At 39.7% G+C, this 20,643-nt stretch overlaps 1 protein-coding gene across 1 annotated transcript in view; it reads right to left on the bottom strand.

Annotated features, from left to right (window-relative positions):
* SNED1 (sushi, nidogen and EGF like domains 1) overlaps nt 1-20,643 on the bottom strand; it is a 93,099-nt gene that overhangs the window by 49,999 nt on the left and 22,457 nt on the right. The window contains exons 2-4 of the mRNA XM_089509299.1: nt 5,752-6,039; nt 3,899-4,039; nt 1,513-1,675 (exon numbers count right to left, since the gene is read on the bottom strand). Coding sequence (XP_089365425.1) covers nt 1,513-1,675; nt 3,899-4,039; nt 5,752-6,039 — 592 coding nt within the window. The remainder of the gene's footprint in view (nt 1-1,512; nt 1,676-3,898; nt 4,040-5,751; nt 6,040-20,643) is intronic.

Here is a 20,643-nt window from a genome sequence, read left to right as displayed (position 1 = left end):
TTAGATGAATTACTAGTTTGCTGAGCTTTTAAAATAAATTTGAGTATTATTAAACTCCCAATAAAGGTGCATTTGAATATGGAATTTAAATAAATGTTATCATTTACAGTTGTTAAAAAAGTAATATTTCACATATACTCTTTCATTCCATATTATGGTAAGATACAAGAACCGAAATAGCTGCAAAAACAAAACATTTAAGCTTAACTCAATTAAAATTTAACTTAACTGAATTAAAATATGCCCTTATCATTTAAAGGCTGGCTGCAGTCCTATCTATGCACATATATAAATAAGTCCCCACAGATCTTGGTGGGGTTTATTCTGAGTAGACGTGCACAGGATTGTGCTGTTGTTCTCCACAATCAGTCAACTTCATTCAACTGATTACTCTGCTGTTAAGTTTGCAGCCCTATGCCTTAAGGCTCTTTTTAAAAACACAGATATGTGAATCTCATTCATTTCAAAGTGTTCCATGGATGTTTTATTTTAACTTGTTTCAGAATGCATGTACAGTACATTGTAGAAATACTTTAGTTTGACACCACTTTAACTGTCATGGCTCCATCCTACAGATTTTTTTGTAGGACGCAGGGATTATTAGTTTTGTAAGGCACCAACACTCCTTGGCAGAGAAGGCCAAAGACCTTGTTAAAACTCCAGGATTCTATAGGATGGAGCTGCAGCACTTAAAGTGATGTCAAACTGCATTATTTCTACAGTGCAGATGCACCCTTATTTTCAGTGTTTTTTTTTTTAAAATATTAATTAATATTCTTAATATATGCAATACATATCATATTTCTATATATGAATATATTCCTACATCTATTACATTTTAACAAGTTATTTTATATTTCCCCTCAGTGCCCCCCTTCCCTAGAACCTTTTCCATCCTTATATTCCATCCAGAATTTCAGTTCATCTTGTGGAGGTAGTCTTCCATCTTCTTTTCTCAATGCTTTCTCAATGAATTCTTTCCAAATCCTCTCAAAATAATTTCTTTTCCATAGTCCTTTTTTTACTTTCAATTTACATGTCAATTTATTATTAATCACTAATTTCCATACCTCTTTATACCAATCCTCCACTTCTACATTTATTTTCGTTTTCCAACACCTTGCTATTATTCATCTCGCTGCTGTAAGCAAACTTGTTACCAATTTTTTTCTTCTTTTTTCCATTTCTCTTATATAATGATTTTCAGTGTTTTCTAAAGATCCTGCAACTAGCAGTGGCAGAAGAGAACACAGCTCCACAGGCAGAGACTCTCTATTCAGCAGCATAGGCATCCCCTCCACATAATTTGTAGCTTGCATACTGATTCTGCACCCATGTGTTCCATGCCCCCCTCTCTCCATACTTCTCACACTATATTCATGCTCAGGAGCCAAGATTTCAGAGGTTCTGTTGCCACACCCAAACTACACCCGCTGTATAGGCTGCTGCCTTGCACAGGCACTGAGATTGGAAGAATTGGTTTGGTAAAAAACCTAACTGCTGTCCTCTTACTTGTGTTGTTGCAGCCCCCCACTTGCACCTGGGCATCATCGATTCTGAACACCCAGCGCCCGGGGATACCCACATTTGTCGTCATCTCCACGTCGACAATGTCATCTGTACGGGATCCAGGGATGTTAAAATATCGTTTTCCATCACCGGCATTGAAACCTGCCTAGGAAGACAAGGGCAGAGAGTGAAACCTCTCGCTGGGGGAAAAGCAGGGCAGTTGTAAGAAAAGGCAAGGGACTTCTTTCTTTCACCATGCCTCAGTGCCCTGCAGAGGAATGGACTGCAAGAACATAAGCAAGGGAAGCATCAGATTTCACCCACACTAGGCTTAAGGCTGATTAATGTCATCACTTCCCCATTTGAAAGGCTAGTATTTAGGACATGAGATAATGCAACCTCCCTCACCACTGCTCTTCCAGTCCCTGCCTGGGGTAGCAGATTTCACAATGGAGAATAAGAAGACCCTATTTTGCTCTTTTGGAGCCTCTACCCAGACAGATTCATTCCAGGCTCTGGATAGCTTTTCCTACTCACTCTCTACCATTCAGGGTCTGTAGGCATATGACGCAGCAAACGTGCAGGTTCTGTAAAGTTATTTTTAGGGACTTCAACTCAATCCCCATGCTAGCTGGCAGGGAGATATGCGAGCTGCAGCCTAAAAAAGTAACTTTGCCATCTAGATTTGTAGCTTTGCCATCTAGATGGCAAAGAAGAATCAGATATAGTGGGCCCCTCCCATCTGCAGGGCGTTGGTTCCAGGACCTCCTTTGGATGGGACAACTGTGGTAACTCAAGCCCACATTAGCCTATGTGTGGCAATGTGTGTGCCCCCATGTCAGCACACTTGTGGGTGTGCACTGCCACTGGGCAATATGACGGGGAGTGAGGCAATCCATAGGAGCCCCAATTTGCAGATGGCTAGTTTGTTAATATGATGGGCTCACTGTATACACCATCTTGATTTCCACAGGGGGAAAAAAAGAGAGATACAAATGCAATAAACACAATCCGAATGCATTTTCTTCATGCAGCCTTGTAAAATAGTCATCTGCTGGGCCATTTGTAATATCTTTGTTACCACACAATGAAGCATTACAGAAGTTGATTCTTTATTCCTACTAGGCCGCAAATGACTAGTGTTGGCTGACAGCTCATGAATGCATTCATGGACACTAACTTTTGAAGACTTATCTGTAAGGCTGCTTTGGGACAAGCACTTTTATTCCCCTCTAGGATCCCCACTTCAGCTGCTGTAGATACACAAGCAAAACCTGAGTAGTCTTGTATCCTAGAAGGAATATCATAGTGTTTTGCATGACATCTATGATTAAGGGCCTTAGCTATGACCCATACTGAACTATCAGCATTAAAACAAAAAAGGAGGGAGTGAAGGGAAGGAGGGAGATCAGACGGTCTACTTTATTGCAACCCTTCTCTGAAATGGCTCTTGGCACTGCAACGCCTCAGCAGCAATCCCCGCAATATCCATGACTCATTTGCTGGAAAGCACACAGAAATGCTGAGCCTATTTTCATCCCCATTCATCTGCACAGGGTAAATCCAAGAAAATCTTGGACTCTTCCTCACTCCTTTCCGCGAAACGAGTACAGCTCTGCTAAGCTTCAGCCAAGCAGCAGCAGCCTTTGCCATGCTGATCCATGAGATGCTCGTGCCGAACCACTCCACCGCCTTGTGAGTTGCAGCAGCACGTTCTCACAAAAACTTGGTCATAAGCCGATGCCTGGTGAAAAACTTTTCAACTTCCTCCCCCCCCCCCCCCCCTTTGGCTGGACTAGGGCAGGGTGTTCCTGAAGTACTGTACAGTATCCAAACCGTGTGGTTACTGCTCTGTTTACAGTCATAAAACTTTGCACTTCTGAATTTCTGGGGCTGAAAATGTGTCTATTTCCTTTACACCTGCAATTTCCTGCTTACTGGAGACACTCGGATGAGAGGTGGCAGGCAGCCAGGCACAGATCAATTAGTGGTAAATTCACACATCCGAACAGCCACCGGTTAAAAGAAAGAAAACAACCCATCAGGATGAAAGAGAAAACACCAAAGGAAACTGTACTTGCTGCAGTCGCTGCTGGTTGGCTCTCTTTAAAAGGTGTGAGGCAATGAAGGGAAGGACCTGAGAAGCATCAGCCAATGTAAGGAGATTAAAGTTCCACTATAACAAAGCTCCTGTGGGTCTTTTGCTCTGAAGAGACAGAACTACAGGGCCAATATTTAAGAAGATGGAGCTGAGGGAAGGTCATATTATTTTGGAATCCTAGCAAGAATTAATAACAATAATAATAAAAATAAAAAATTACTGTTGGGAAGAAGGTGTGTCATGTATTAGAAAGAAGACTTGCTTGCAAGGTGTGACCATGGAGTCTACCTGGGCCGCAATGCCTCCCAGGCCTGCTGAGTCTCCTCCGCTGCTGGCATGCATGCCAGTGGTCCAGGTGATGGACTCATAGTTGAAGATAGTGAAGGAAAGCATGCCATCTGTGATGAGGACAATCTGGAAGGTATTTACCTAAAAGGAAAACAGAAATAAAAAGAAGAACATGAACACCAAACCATAAGGAATGCCACAGTGAAGTATAGCACTGCTTGTTGGAGCAAAATTCTTTATTCCTAGAACTCTTGCATCAAGGTTTTCTTTCCCCCTTTCTGAGCTCTCAGGACCTGCATTCTAAAGAGTTCAGATAGCAAAGAGACAGAAATCTGACCTAGAATTTTAAACAAGGGTATTGATTTCTGAAAAGGGCATCCTGGCTTTTAACAGTTGAGCCATCTTGTCTGTTTTTGATGCTTCTTGTTGCCTGACTTCTTTCATCTTCTATTATAGTTTTTTAGTTAAGACTTTCATAATTTCTCAAACCATGGGGTATATTACTTGTTATTATTGGGACTGTTTTGTATTTTGTCTTCTAAATATTTAAACGGTGGAAAGATAGAATATAAAAATAAATGGGGGCTGGATGGCCCTGTTAGAATCAAAGAATCATTGAGTTGGAAGAGATCACAAGGGCCATCCAGCCCAACTTCCTGCCGTGCAGGAAGACACAATCAAAGAACTCCTGATAGATGGCCATCCAGCTTCTCTTTAAAAATCTCCAAAGACAGACCATCACACTCCACTTTTGAACAGCCCTTGATGTTAGATTCTTCTTAATGTTTTGGTTTGCTCTCTTTCTCTGTAGTTTGAATCCATTGCTCTGTATACTAGTCCCTGGAGCAACACAAAACAAGCCTTCTCCATCTTCAACATGGCATTCATTCAAATATTTAAACAGGGCTATTATGTCCCCCCTTACTTTTGTCCTCTCCAGGCTGAACATACCCAACTCCCTAAGCTGCCTCTCACAGGGCAGTTTCCAGACCTTTTACTGTTTTGGTTGCCCTCCTCTAGATGTGTTCCCACTTATTAATATTTTTCTTGAATGGTGGTGCCCTGAACTGGGCATAGTATTCCAGGAGAGGTCTGACCAAAACAAAACATTATGGTATTAAAATATGCCTCAATCTTGATACTATATTGATGCAGCCTAGAATCACATTGGCTTTTTTAACTGCCACATCACACCACTGACTCATGTTCAGCTTGTGGTCTGCTAAGACTCCTAGATCTCTTACACATGTACTGTTGTCCAGCCAAGCATTACCCATCCTATATGTGTACCTTTTATTTTTATGCCTAAATGTAGCACCTTACATTTCTGCCTTTTGAAATTCATTTCATTAGTTTGGGCCCAGCTTTCTAATCTGTTAAGGTCATTTTGAGTTCTGATCCTGTCCTCTGGAGTATTAGCTACCCTTCCTAATTGGATGTTATCTGTAAATTTGATAAGCATGCCCTCTATTCCATCATCCAAACCATTGATAAAGATGTTGAACAGCACTGGGTCTGGGGCAGAACCCTGTGGACCCTCACTAGTCACTTCTCTCCAGGATGAAGTGGAGCCATTGGTAAGCATCCTTTGGGTTTGACTGGAGTTCAGCAGCTCATCACACTTTATAGCCTACCTTCCCTCAACCATAAAACATAAAATATGATGTTTCATAAGAGTAAAGCAACCTAGAATCATCCAGATGTTTTGTCCTACAACTCCCATAAGTTCTCAGTCATCTGCTAGGCTATGACTTGTGGGAGTTGTCATTCAATATATTCATGACACTGCATTGCTTAACAGTAAGTCCCTCTTATTTTGCACCCTTCATCAATGCCCTTGCCTAACCACTTACTGGAGACAGGGAATTTCCTCCAAAGAAGGTGACTTGGTACCACGTGGCTATGAATACCCACTGGGCAGAAAAGTCTGGGAATTCTGGAAAATACTGCCAGATGTCCTTAGTGGCTCGTTCCAAGATTGCCTGGTCTTTGGTTTCCCGGTAATACACTTCTCCTGCACGGCGATTATCTACATCAGCCCAGAAAGCTGCAACCACACGCCGGTCATTAGAGATAGGAAATGCTACTGGTGTAAACTGAGACACCTCTTTCAAAAAGGAGATGATTCCGTTGTTGTTTACCTAAGAAGAAGAAAAGAAAAATCGACACATGGTGAAAAATAAAGAAGTGATGCAAAATAAATTAACCTCCTTGGGCCCTGACATTGTGCAAAGAGATGGAAGGCTGCTGTGCCCAAAGGTTGTTCTCTTCCATGCCTTCCATAGATGATTACAAAGGACATGAGACCACAGAGGAATCCAGGAAGAACTTACCCAGAAAGACAAATCTCATACTCATTTCATTTTAAAATACACTTTATTTTAGAAAGTATGTGCTACCCTTCCCTGCCTTTGAAGTGCAAGTGTGCCACTCTCCTCATGTGTAGATGAAAATCTGTGTGCCAAAAAACAGTCAAGAAGGGCTTCTCTTCACAGACATTCCCCCTCCCAGTCTCTCCTCCCTGCCACTTGCACGTTGCATCCGAGGGCTAGAAAGCTATAGCCCAGGGGTCTGAAAAGGAAGGCAGAACAAGCCATGCCCTGTTCTCCTGTCGGAGATGGGCCAAAGGAAGGAGGAACAGCTGAGAAAACTGCAGCACCGATTAGAACAAACAGGGTGCAGTTCATTTGGGTCAGTCTCACCTCAGAAGGCAGCAGAACTTAGAATTCACTTCCTTGCTTTAAAGCGGCAGAAACATTTCTTCTGAAGAGACGAGGAGATGAGGTAGTTTTACGTTACCTCTTGGTCAAAACAGGATTGCTGGGATGCTAACAGGAGTAGCACAGCTGGAGTAAGAGTCATCTTCCTGTTTTAGAAGCAAAACCCTTACAAGTAGAGAAGTCTATACTCTGAGGCATTTCTTTACAGTTTCTATCCGCTAATAAATTCCTGTTGTTCAATAGTGAATCCTTAGGCAAAAGCATGCTCAACACAAAAACAAGAGAAGTAGCAAGGTAATAATACAGATTTGTAGCTCAAATATATTTCACAAACAAAAGACTTTATGTACAGCTACGCCTTCAGAGCATGGCACAGGTGCCCTCATTGGACAGGACACCTCAGAATGCAAGAGAGGATAGCTTCTCAGTGCCTCATGCACCTGTTGAATAGACTCCATTCCATAGTAAAACATGTTAGCCCTGAATATGCTGTAAGATTGTTTGTTGTCCCTTCACTACATTAAAAATTCCCCACATATAGAAAACTATCATAGCAAGGAGCAGGCTGAGACTGAAAGGTACTCTTTAATCTGCCAAGCTTTTAATAATATTTTTCATGTGTGAAAGCATATAGTCATGCCATATCTTGCTTGCATCCTGATACAATTCAATAAAGGCTACATTATGTGTTTTTTCTGGGGTCACAAGACTGGCTGACAGGACATGCACTTTCCCATATCTGACTACCATAATTGGGCTAGAATTTTTTTCCCTCACAGAATCATGCTAGAGTTTCCTGCTCCTATCTTCCCCATACTAGATAATCCACTTACATCACTTGGACTAAGAGTGCATAGTCTCCCTCCCCATATGGCCTGTATTCTCTCAGAGTTGATTTTCTTGAGGCTGTATGCAGATACAGATCTGTTCACAAGACTGAAACACTGAAATGCAGGTATATGTCATAGAATCAGAGCATTGGAAGAGACAAAGGCCATCCACAGGATTGTCATCTTGATGGCCCTACCATAGGGCATGGTAGCCAAAGCATCTTTCTGAAAGATGTTATGTCACTCCAGCTGCTATGTTGTCTCACTGGGCCTCCAAGCTTATATGTGACAGCCTGACAGTCTTTCATTTCCTCTCCTGTGGCAATTGATATGGAAAGGTATAATAGATGGCACTGGGGATCACCTAAAGTAAAGTAAAGGGTTAGCCACCTGTGACCTACAACTATTTGCTTATATGCAAGGCATCTATCTGTGTCTGTGGCCACTACAATCTTCATGGTGCACATTGAACTATGGATGTGCACAGTCCAACCTCATAGCAGGGGCTGGAGATGATGCCCTTTTAACTTCTGTTAACTTCTGTTATTCAGTCCAACATTGCTGTTTTAAATTTGCTTTTTTAATATTTTGCATATTGATGGTTTTGGTGATAATCCAGTAAGTTAAGCATAATATGATATCCATTCAAAAATGACAGGCTCTTACATTGACAACAACATTTCAAGGACAAGGAACAAGTGGACTCCTAAGTTAAACCACAAATTCCATTCACTTTGGGTACGTTGCACTGCTAAGCATTCATTGATGACTCCCTCTCCTCCTGCCACAGCATTTTCCAAAGCAGACAGGGTGTTAGTAAATGAACACCCATGTCTTGCATGCCAACATTTTTCTGAGTGGTGCCTTGCTTACCACCAAAAGGAGCATTTCACAAGATAGACCCAGCCCAAGTTAGTCCTTCCTCCCACCACACCCTATCAAGAAGCCCCCTCTGAGTTAGTGACTATTTCGTATTCCACATCCACACAGAGATCACTCACTTCTCTGGAATGAAAAGAAACCACAAGCCATCTGAACTCTGGCCTGTATAGAAAGCAGCAGGAAAAATTTTGCTGAGGAAAGAAGCTGAGCCCTTGTTTATAGATGGAATGTGGTCTGAGATGCAGGTGTGACATTGGGGGTGGGGGAAGAGGAGGCTGCTTCACCCTGGTGAGCAAACTCAGAACTCAAAAAATGCTTTATGTGTATGCGCAAGTGGCCAGTCCCAAGCTTGGAATCTCAGCAGAGTCTGAAAATCACAGCATCACTGTGTAGCTGAGCACAGCAACGTGAAGTTAAGACCCAGTCACTCTGTAGCCTCAAAACAGATGAGGCAGTTTAGCCCAGACAATGTATGCATTCTACTTTGGAAAAAGTATCGTTTATGGAAGACCTTTTGTATGGAGACAGGCACAGATAAGGGTCAGTCCTAAACAGACAGTTTACACTTGGGTTTTATAGTGGAACAGTAACTGGACACTGCTGAACTTGGGAAGTGCTTCCCATCCCATAGCATCAGTTCCATTTGTCTCCAGTTTTAATTCCATTATTCTTCTCTCACCCATATACTGTAATATATTAATAACCACAATCACAGAACTGCTCTGTTTTGGGGCTTGGGTGGGGCGGTGGAGATAGATGCAAATTGTTAAAATATTTATATCCTGACTTTTAGCTGAATGTCTCAGAGCATCATACAACAAAACCAGTCTGATAAATGTAAAACAGTGTAGATAGTAAGATGGATATTAAAAAGCTAAAAATAGTTTGTGACCAGGTGACTAGTGATAGGTGTGCTCTGGGTGTGTGTTAGGGTGCAGTCACATGGAAACACTTCCAGAACACATCTCACTTGATTTTCCAGGTGCACAATACATTGCAAGTGCAATTATGGCATTAATCCTTCCTTCCAAAAGACCTGGCAGGAACTACCAAACTGCTTTTAAGGAAGGAAAGCACAATGGCAGGCAAGATATTATTAATTTTGCCTACAGTGGACCCTTGTTATACGCTGGGGTTTGGTTCCAAGATTCCCCGTGTATAACAAAATCCGTGTATGCTCAAGTCCCATTAAATATAATGACATAGCAAAATGGTGTCCCTTATAAGAAATGAAAAATCAAGGTAAATTTATACTTTTTTGGGACATTTTCAAACCGTGTATGCTTGAATCCGTGTATAAAAAATCCGTGTATAAGAAGGGCTGACTGTACTTACCAGCACTATTTTTTTAAACTTTGAAAACAGAAACTACTGTATATTGCATTAAAATAATAACCACCACAATTAAAAGGAAGATTCTTAATAGATACAAGACAAGAAGGTATAACAAATTCTAAAACAGAACTAGATGAGATTATCGAAGGAGAAGAAAAGAAGATAATATCAAAACTATATAAATTATGTTTGAAATTACAATTGGAAGCAACAGAAACTATTAAAAATAATATGATACAATGGGCAAAAAATGTAAAACATAACATCCCACTTATAAATTGGGAAAGGGCATGGGGTAAAGATTTGAAATTCACATTATGTACAGATATTAAGGAAAACTTTATCAAAATGTTATATAGATGGTACCTCTCGCCTACGAAACTGGCTAAAATATATAAAAGGAAAGAAAATATATGTTGGAGATGTGAGGAGAAACCCGGAATATTTTCTCACATGTGGTGGACATGCCCCCGAATTAAAAAAAATATTGGATTGAAGTACATAAAATTATTCAAGAAATCTTGCAAATCAAAACAGAGCTGAAACCAGAGGTATGCCTGTTAAATATGGTAGAAGAGATAAATGCAAGGAAATATCTTAAATATATAGTATACCTCGTCACTACAGCAAGAATAGTAATAGCACAAAATTGGAAAGAAAATAAAGCTCCAGAAATTAGCTAATTAAAACCCTGGGAGTTATAGAAATGGACAATCTGACAGAATTAATGAGAGAGGAAGAAATAAAAGAAGATGATTTAGGATGGGAATCCTTTATTAAATATTGTAACAAACGATGGAAAGAGGATGGTTAAACAGAGGAAAAAAGAAAGTAAAAAGATATGTGATATATATCATTGGAATGTGGTTTAATAGAATTGTGTGTGTGTGTGTGTGTGTGTGTGTGTGTGTGTGTATCATCTAAGATTATTACATAGTCTTTCAAAGAATAATAGCATAAAGGATAGTGAGATAAGAGAAAGAAAAAAAGAGGTAGAAAAAGAGGAAGAAACAAGAAGAGCTGGTTTAATGATTAGGTATTGGAAAATATGATAACGGAGAAGTGGAGGAAAGGGGGGATGGGGGAAAGAAATTTCTGAATGTACATTTCATATATCATACAATCTATTGTACAATTTTAAATTTTCTCAATAATAATAATAAAAAAATAATAACCACCATCACGGTGTAACCACCAGGAAAGTAATGGCAAAACTAATAAATGAAATATTACACATTTTAATAAATTTAATAATGAAAAAATAAATACAATTAATATAGGCAAAGGAAACAAATATGTATGACTCTAGTAAGTGAAAACAAAGGTGCCTATAAGGTCTCCTAACATGCTCACACTTCTACTACACAAAGCTGTGTTAAAAGATATAGGATCAGACACAAAATACTCTCAAAAGAAAATACAAAACAGGTATAACTATCAAGATTGTGATACAGAGACTATCTTGATGCAAAACCAGTAGTTAAAGGGATATATGTTAATGGTCAGGTTTGCTGATGCCAAATTCATTAGGGTGATGAGAAGAAAAAGATATTGTAAAATGTTCCAGAAGGATCTCTCTAAAATGAAAGAATGGGCTTTGAAATAGTACATAATGATGATGTTTGGACAAAAACAAAACCCACTTCACATATACGCTGATGGATGTGAGCTGGCATCTCATGACCAAAAGATCTAGGGGTCATAGTCGATATCACTATGAAAATATAAACCCTGTGTGTGGCTGCTGTGTAAAAAAAAGAGGCAAATTCCAATTTGGGCATAACTAGAAATAGAACAAGAAATAAAACTGGCAAAATCATGCTGTTCTTACAGTTCTGGGCACTGCCCTTAAAAAGTATGTTATAGAGATAGAAAGGGTGCAGAAAAGGACAACCAAAATGACTAAAGAATGGAAACAAATCACCTATGAGGACAGACTGATATACTTGGGGCTACTTAAATTAGAAAAAGACCAATAAGAGGAAGCATGATAAAGATATATAAGTTTATGTATTTTTCATAGTCCTAGAATTCAAGGGTATTTGATAAAACTTACTATATATACTGGACTATAAGCCAGCCACATGTATAAGTCGGGGGCAAGTTTGGGGGCCAAAACTATGGATTTTGATACGACCCATGGATAAGATGAGAGTAAAACTTAAAGGGTTGTAACAATAGACGTAAAGGACAAACAAAGAAAAATGATGCCAAAGAACTTACAAAACTCCAGCAGTTATAACTGTTTGTGTTCACCCTAAAAACTGGATGGATGAGGAAAACCCTATGGTAACTGGTGGCTGTGCAATGTGTGGGAAAGGCAACCAAGAGCAGGCAAGGCTGAGAAAATGTATGGAAGGCAAAAAGGATGTAAAGACAAAGCAAAGAAATTAGAGATTACATTAGCAGTGATTACAGTTTTTAACTTTAGTGTCATAACTTTGCTTGATTTGAACCCGGAAAAGATAGCAAACATACATAAGTGTCTTATTTAGATCCTTCAAAACCTGATTCCTGTTGGTGCTTCTTTGAAGAGTAATGCCAAACTGAGGCATTCAAAAAGGTCAGAAGCAGTGTAGCAGTGGAGACAGTACAGGGGATTGGTGCTTCTTTTAGGTGCTTCCGGATGGTCTAAGCTCTTGCCTTTTGCCACAGTACTCAGGGAAGGGAATGGTTCCTTTTGTGATAAGAGTTTTGATCATGTACAGTGCTTACATTGACCCCATGCATAAGTCAACCCAGTTTTTCAGTTTTGTTTTTTTTTAAACTAAAAATGTTAGACATATACTTGAGTATATATAGCAATTGTGGGAGATTCAGGACAGATAAAAGTACAAATAACACAGGTAAAATGTGAAATTTACTGCCACCAGATATAATGATGGACAGCTTGGATGGCTTTAAAATGGGATGGGATTAATTCATTGAGAATGGGTCCATCAATGACTACTAGTCAGGAAAACTACATTTCATCTTTAGTATGAGAGGCAATATACCTCTGTGTATCAGCTGCATGAGAGTACAAGACAGAGGGTGTAGTTACATTTATATTCTGTTAGTGGCTTCCCAAAACACTTGTGTGAAGAGAATACTGGACTAGATGGTTCCTGAATCTAATCCATCATGGCTGTTCTTATGTTCTCAAATCAGCCTATAAGATGAAGAATCAAGATTTTTTTTTTGTGAAGTTCTAAAAGTTCTTTTAAAACTAAATAATAAAAAAAATCAAGACTATAGAAAAATACAATTTCTGAAGATGCACAGTTTAAGAAAGAGTGAAGGCCTCTTCCTAGTCTAGACTATGAGCAGCAAAAGATGCTGTTCCCTCTCCTTTTTGGGAGATGCCCCACATGTTCTAACTACAAACACAAGAAAACCTGTAAACAGGCCAAAAAAAAAAAAAAAAAAAAAAAAAAAGGAAGGCAAGGGGTAGACCTATTTTTGACTTCCTTCCTAATACAAAGTACAGTGGACCCTTCTTATCAGCAGACTAGTAGCGATCCGTGGATTCAGCTGCTTGTGGATCGGCATGGCCCAGATTATTCAATGGTGACACATGCACACAGATGCACATCCACTGTTGCCCACTGAATAAATAATAAGGGGCACGATCATCCATGTGCTGTAAGTTTTGCAGTTCTACTTTCTATACATGGTTAGGGACACAACACAACAGATGAGACTGCAGGAACTACATTGGGCCTTTAGCTCCAAAACATTCAATTGCAGGCATGGGTCTGCCACACTTAAGAAATGCACAGCAAAGAACTACTTGCAGATACAAGCTGAACATGAATGATTAAAATACAAAAAGCATTAAAAATTTGTTCAGCCTCCCATAAACTGGGGACAATGGGAGTTGCTGGATAACTCTCCTCATCCCCAGCCATTTGCCACTGTGATTGGTGGTAATAATCCAAAGATATTTGCACACTTGAGGTTAAGCAAAATTGCCCTGAGCATTCTCTCAAATTTGCAAAGTCATCCTTTCATAATTCAGTTTTAGTTCTTAAGAGTGAACAAAAACCAGGTGATTTTTGCAGTGTGCTACAACTGCTGAGTGGAACCTTTTCAGCAAAAAACAACTGTGGGGGGAGACATAGGGTTGCCATAATTGTCCACTAAAACCCCGGACAAAATGTAGGACAAAATCTAGACCAAACTGTAGACAACTGCAGGACAAAACTCAGCCCAAAATGTAGGACATTTAAGAAAAATGGAGGACCTTACACAACCTACATTTTGGGCTGAGTTTTGTCCTGCAGTTGTCCTACAGTTTGGTTTAGATTTTGTCCTACATTTTGTCCCGGGTTTTTGTGGACAATTATGGCAACCCTAGGCCACCACACTGAGGTTTTTATTTCATTTACCTTGGAGGTCATTTAGTATTATCAGATGCAGTCAGAAAGATTCCTTTTTTGACCCAATGAAAGAGAGCTAGCTTAGGCAAAAGGCGAGAGTGCCAATATCTTGGATGGCACTCTGCATGGACATTATGGGCAGATTTAGGACAATATCTTATGACCCAAACAAAAGCAGAACCCCATTAGAATTAATTCATCAGCCTGACCCTGTTCAATTTATAACTGGAACCAAATTTTGCAAGATCCTGCCAACCAACAAGCTTTCATTGTTTGATTTATATTTTAGATAGAATTCACGATGGGTATGCGGGTGGAGGGTGAACAATGGGCAGGAATGTAGCTGAAGGAAGGAGATCTATTTACAAGGAAAGCAAAGGTTTTTTAAAAGCTCTTATTATTTTATATATTAAAGGTCTGTTTAAATGACCCCACAACGCCCTAATACGGCCTGGTTCCTTCACTCAAATGGAATTACTACCCATACCAGTTATGCATCGCTACATCTGGCAAATTAAACAAGGCAGCTTGAACAATGGGTGTACATGAAAACAATGTTATTTAACTGTAGTTAGACATTATACTTTTAATATCCCAGTCAAAAATGTTTTGATGGAAAGAAGCGCCACTGAAGTACTGCAGAAGAGAAAGCAGAAGTCTGTAAAGTTACTTTGGGGTATTATAACCCCCACGTCCTTCAGTCTATGGAACCAATGGACATGGCATTCTGGGAGTTGTAGTTATTTTTTTAAAACAATGCCACACTTTGGGAAAAAGTGAGAGGATCCTAATAGAATTTAGTTCCAGAAAGTTTTTGCTGAAGGTATGTTAAAGTTAGTAACATTCTAACAGTCTATTAGTAACATACAACACTCTGCGCATGTTATGTATCTAATCCTCAGGGTGCTGAAAGAGTGTTTCACAGTTTTCCCCCATATCAAACCCCACCATCGCTTCATCAGGTTTGTCTCCCATGGAACCATAACAGCTTTTCCCACTCACTCCAAACTGGGATATCAAAATTACACGATCATATTCTGCCTTTTTTCCTTGTCCAGAGCTTGCACAGTGATGAAAAGAATCCTATAGCCAGCATGCTATCTGGAGGAATCTGGGAATTATTTATGAAAATTTGCAATGTTTTCAAGCTCTGTTTTGCTCTACCTGTTCAGAATTCACTCAGTCCCTTGACTGACTTTGTTACTGCCTCACATTTCTCAGTACTGCTGTGTTTGAGGAAAGGCTAAAGAAAAGGCGTTTCTTTGCAAAATTCCCTCATTTTGGGACCTCTCATGTGCTTACTCTAGAAAAGTAAGACACATGGCTGCATGATCTGACTCAGTATCCTCTTTTTATGCCCTGCGTAAAGAGAGTTTAGTCTAACATTCACCTTTTTTTCATTCAGTTTTCATATTAGTTTGGGATCCCAGGTCAAACGATGAGTATTAAACACCATCAAATAGCCAAGAATGGTTTGTGTTAGTATCAGCTTCCACTTCTATGGCATCTTGAGTTCATCATCAGAGAATGACAGGAGTGAAGGTCCTAATTCTCTCTATTATATTTTGCTACATGGCTACCCCTGAATATGTTTCATGGATGTAAAGGTACCCAATTTTGCCACAACAGGGAAAACTTTAACAAGAGGGAAATCTTTAGCAAGATTGGAACTTAACTCTTTGAGATTTCTACATTCAGCAAAAGTAAAACTCTTTCATTTGGATTACAATTAGCAAGTTTTACCTGTACAACACCTGAAAATTTTTCCAGGTGTAACAGTACAGAGACTTTTTGAGAAATTCAAAATTCTCTGCCTAGGAAAGGAGAAGTTAGCCTCACACGGGACAGGATTTGCCTGGATCTCGAAGGAAGTTACTTTGCTACTGCTAATGGATTTGGAAATTTATTGCTTGTCTTTTATTGTCCTTTGTCCCCAGTCCCCGCATGGCCAAGTAGTGCTGGTGCTTATCTGTCTGCCACCGTCATGTCTGTGGAGTTAGTTAGCTAACATTTTATACTGGAGAAGGATTGCATTTGTAGTATAGTGCAGATGCTTGCAGTGTGAATGTCAAGAATGCAAACACATGCATTCTCCATATAGCTCTGCCCTTTAATAGGAGAGCCATGGAAGTGGTTGGCATCATTTTGCAGTATATATTTGGCAAGGAATCATCCATGCATTTTAGTCTTTCAGATACTATATAGACAAACCAGCAGAGAACAGTACCTGAACTTCTCTCCCTCAGTCAAATAATTGATTACTATCTTAATCTAAATATGTCTCCTGCATCTATGGGTCCACAAACTGGTACGATACCAGTTCCATGCACTCCATTCCAGACAAGCAAAAAAGCATTCCTTCCTAAAGACATTCTACATAAAATCCCAAAGTACCATACTTTTTGCAAGCTCTCCTAGCAACCCAAGATAGAACATGCATAACCAGAAGCCAGGCCTGTCATTGAGCTCATATGATTTGCTCTGTGGAAAAAGGGGAGGAGTTCTCCAGATGTTCTGTCATGTTCTGGTAAAATAAAAGCTTTGGAAGGAATTTGATTTTGGAGTCTTCTGGAAAACAGTAATTGGTATAGTTAGTGTTTTCCTAGTTCTGTAGTTCTACTAAACACAATGGTTCAACTATGTAGTAATTTGAAAATATTTAATCAGTCAATCAACAGATTTTTTATTGATCAAATGTCACCCCTCCATATATATAATGGACTCAAAGAGCAGAATTTTTGTGTTCATGAAGATAGCCAAGAGAAGATATGGTTTTGTATAAAACAGTAAGTGATCTAGGGATAGAGCTGAAATATTCTGACAAACAGAAGTCAGGATAAACAAAGTTAATATATTATTTTGAGGCAATGTTCAGTCTACAGAGAGGATGCATGTGGCAACAGTGGCCATTTCTGCTCTCTACCACTTTGTGCCCTCCCTATATGGTGGACTACAATGTTAATGCCTAACCCTCAGCCAGCAAAGCTGTTGTAATCCAGCAGATTGAATGGGCACCAGTGGGGAAAGGCTGGCCTGTTCACATGATTCTGTAATTTAAAAGCAATTAGGATCAGGAAACAAATTTATATAGGTGAATGATCTCATCAACAGACCATTAAGGTTTTGTTCCATACAGTTCCAGAACTCTGGAACTGGGGAAAGATCATCTCAAAAATTAGAAAAATAAAAACAAAACCCACCCTGTTACTAAAATTACCCTTTTTGACTTTTCTACCCAGATAGTTTCATATAAACATATTAATGACTAAGGTTGTTAAGACAATTTTCATATGTTGTGGGTTAGTGTTGCATTGCTTCCCAGCCTGGGAAAAACCAAACCAAACTCTACTAAAAATGAAAATGAAAACCCTGCAAGTTGTGGACATTAGGGCTGCAGTTTACCCGAACATATTGCTGAAGAATTTGGTATAGCAACCCCTCAGGTCAGCATTTTGTATGAGGCAACCCCTTCTGTGTAAACACATGTTGAGTTATTGCCATGACTAAGGGGAATAAGATTACTGTTTCATAAATTCTTAGTAACCTTTTAATGTCCACATGGGAACATTCTTCCTATTATTAAAGCAATATGGGATGAAGCAGGGGCCAAGATTTTCTGAAAGAGCTGCCTAAAACTAGTTGGAATTTTCAAAGCAACCCAGGTTATTTTGATGCCAGGGGAATATCCATAGCACAAACAGGAGGTCATAGCAAACTGCCACTGCAAATCAAAGCATATTTACATGGATGTTAAATATTACTGATTCCAGTGGAGATTTGTTTTGTTTTGTTTTGTTTTTTTGAGATAAGGCCAGCTCAAGACTTTTTGCCATCAGAGACAAAGGACAAGAGGATGCCTCTTCTCTACATTCCGCAAACAGAAGATGGCTGAGCTGGCAGCTGAACCTTATGTCAACACCAGCAATGACATAGAGTCCTACACCATCACAGGGCAGTAGGCCAGGTTAGAGAATGGAGGACAGTGTTGCATGGCGCTCTGTTTTTGAAGAGTTGAAAAACTAAAGTGCTCAGGAGGAACAGGTGGGTGTGCTGACATTGCTGTCCCCCAGCATCTGCCATAGGAGGTGGAAGCCTCACAGCCAGTCCTGCTGGTGCTTACTTGGACTTTCAAGAAAGTTCACTGAAAGTTCCAGAAATTCTGTGATTTTAGTTTGCCATTTAAACTATGCTTAGTTTTACACTGTAAGAGTGTTCTGGCAAGCCTGGCACAATAAAGGTAGGAGACATGTATTTGTCCCTATGCAAGGGATCAGTGACATCTCTGTAATCTTAGCATATGCATATATTTCTTACTGCTAGGTGAGTGCACAAATCTTTTTGATGTGCATACTGTACATACGGGAACTTGAAACACATCTCCTTCATATAAAGACCTTAGGGGAAGCAGTAAAATTCAGAGTAACCTCTTCATTTTTTACAGCATGGACTTACAAATGAAGAACTCTGTCCTGCATAAAGATCCTCACGAATAAGCTCCTATAAGTAGAATCCAGAATCACCCATGGAAACACCCATGGAAACAGACCAGCCTTCTCTAACATGGGTCTCTCCAGAAAGTTAGGACTACAGCACCCAATTGCCTCAGCCATCATGATTTATGACAAGAGATCATAGGGAGTTTAAGAGGACCATTTTGCGGAAGGCTGCCTTAAAGTACTGAGCATCTGGAGAAACAGACCATAGGCTTACTTAGTGAGACTTTAACCCCACATTGCCTAACAGCCTCTAGACTTGAGAGCTTGTAAAAGGTTACTTTTTGGGGCTATATGTGGACTACAGATTGTAGTTTAAAACAGCTGTACTCCAGAAAAGTAACTTTAACAAACTCTACTATACTTATAGTGGGTAATACAAGATGCTACTGAAGAAGTACACCTGGATATATGGCCGTAATAAAGAGCCCATTTTTCTCTTGTTCCTGGTCTGCCTCATGAATATCTTCCTTTGTGGGATGGAATTTTCATTTCCCATTGAGCCAGCAAGATACTCATATTTTAGGACAGGATATAGCCCACTCAACAGTGGGACTCAGCTGGAGATGCACAGTGGGTGCTCTTAATACTTATATTTTATTAGAACTGGCTGAACACTGGCCTAGAGTTTTATTTCCCCCCTCATTCTTTAAGATGTGGCTTCCAGTTTATAAATTACTATTTTTTGAAAATGGCTGCATCCAGGCTCTGTTTCAGAATGCACATTCAAATTAAATGCAGATGCCTTCAATGTATGTATGGGGTAAGCCAATATGAATCACAAGATTCACACTTTGCAGATATTCCAGGAAGGGGTTCACAGGCTTTCCCCCAAGGAGTACCCTGTTTCTGACAGTTGCCTTTTGTCAGAGTTTCAGAGAGCCACCTGTTGACTATATGTGTCACGGACAATGCATTGATGCAGAAACTGTTTTCGGAATCTATAAAAGAAACTAAACAGGAAAATGATAAACACAACATATGAAAGCAGAACAATTAGGATGGGAGGGGGAATCTAAATTAAACCCAGAAACCTCAGAGAGGAAAAAACACTCCCAAGCCAAATAAAACCTAATCCCCAGAGAAGAGAACCAACAAGTAACACATATACACACTGATCATGACACCACCCATATATTCTCATGCAAGAAACACAATCCATTTTAGCAAAATGGCAGCTGGTGTTATTACTGAGTAATAGGCCTCTCCCATTTACAATTAAAAGTTTTCTCTTTATCTGGTAAAGTCACAGACCCCACCACTGGAAAAAAAAGAGCTTTACTTATTCCAGATGAGCTTTTGACATATCCCGGGCCATGCCTTTTAAAGATAAAAATAGAACATTCCCAAGCTTCATACAGTGGTGCAAAGAACAGCACAATCTTCTGGGTGAACCCTGCAGCTGATTAACACTCCCAGTGGGGTGGGGGAGGACAAGGCAAACAAGGAGTAAACATCAGTTTAACGTGCTGGGAAACATGTGGTGCCCTTCTCTGGTGGCTGACATTTAAGAAAAACACACAAAAAACACAGTTGTTTCACTAGCTCAAACAATTGGCAACACTGGATCTATGTGAAAAACACTACATGCCTTTAGACAAGCTTATAACAATTTTCTTTTAGGGGAAAAACAGAAAATGTTGTGACTGCTACACCATCAAGGCTAATGAATGTATGGTGGCAATGCACTGCTTTGACAAATGCATTTTTAGACTTTCAAATGCCATAAGACGCTGCTGTTTTTGAAGCAAAAATCTATAATGGGACATCAACGTTTTTCTCTGCAAGTGCAATGCAATGTACATCTGTTCAAGAAGTAAGTCTCCTTAATTTAAGAGGTCATGCTCCCAGGCAGGGGTGAATGGCGTTACTTCAGGTCGGATGCTGTAATTAAAGACTGATACATTTTGATCTCTGGATGGTCTTAAATAATTCCTAGAGCTTATACTTAAATTCTGGAAAAGCAGGAACGTTAGCTAAGGGATTCAGGGAGCTGCAATCCCAAAAAGTGACTTTTCCAAACTCTGTTCATGCCTCATAGACAAATATGTTTAACTGGGCAGTTACTATGGTCAAAAAGATGGGAGTTTGAGTGATCATATGTCCTATTTTGTTGTTGTTCTG

The sequence above is a fragment of the Sceloporus occidentalis genome, unplaced genomic scaffold, assembly GCF_023333645.1.
Source record: "Sceloporus occidentalis isolate IW3139 unplaced genomic scaffold, rSceOcc1.0.p SCAF_2, whole genome shotgun sequence".
Taxonomy (NCBI): domain Eukaryota; kingdom Metazoa; phylum Chordata; class Lepidosauria; order Squamata; family Phrynosomatidae; genus Sceloporus; species Sceloporus occidentalis.
The sequence above is the reverse complement of the archived record's forward strand: the minus strand, read 5'-3'. Positions and strand labels throughout refer to the sequence as shown.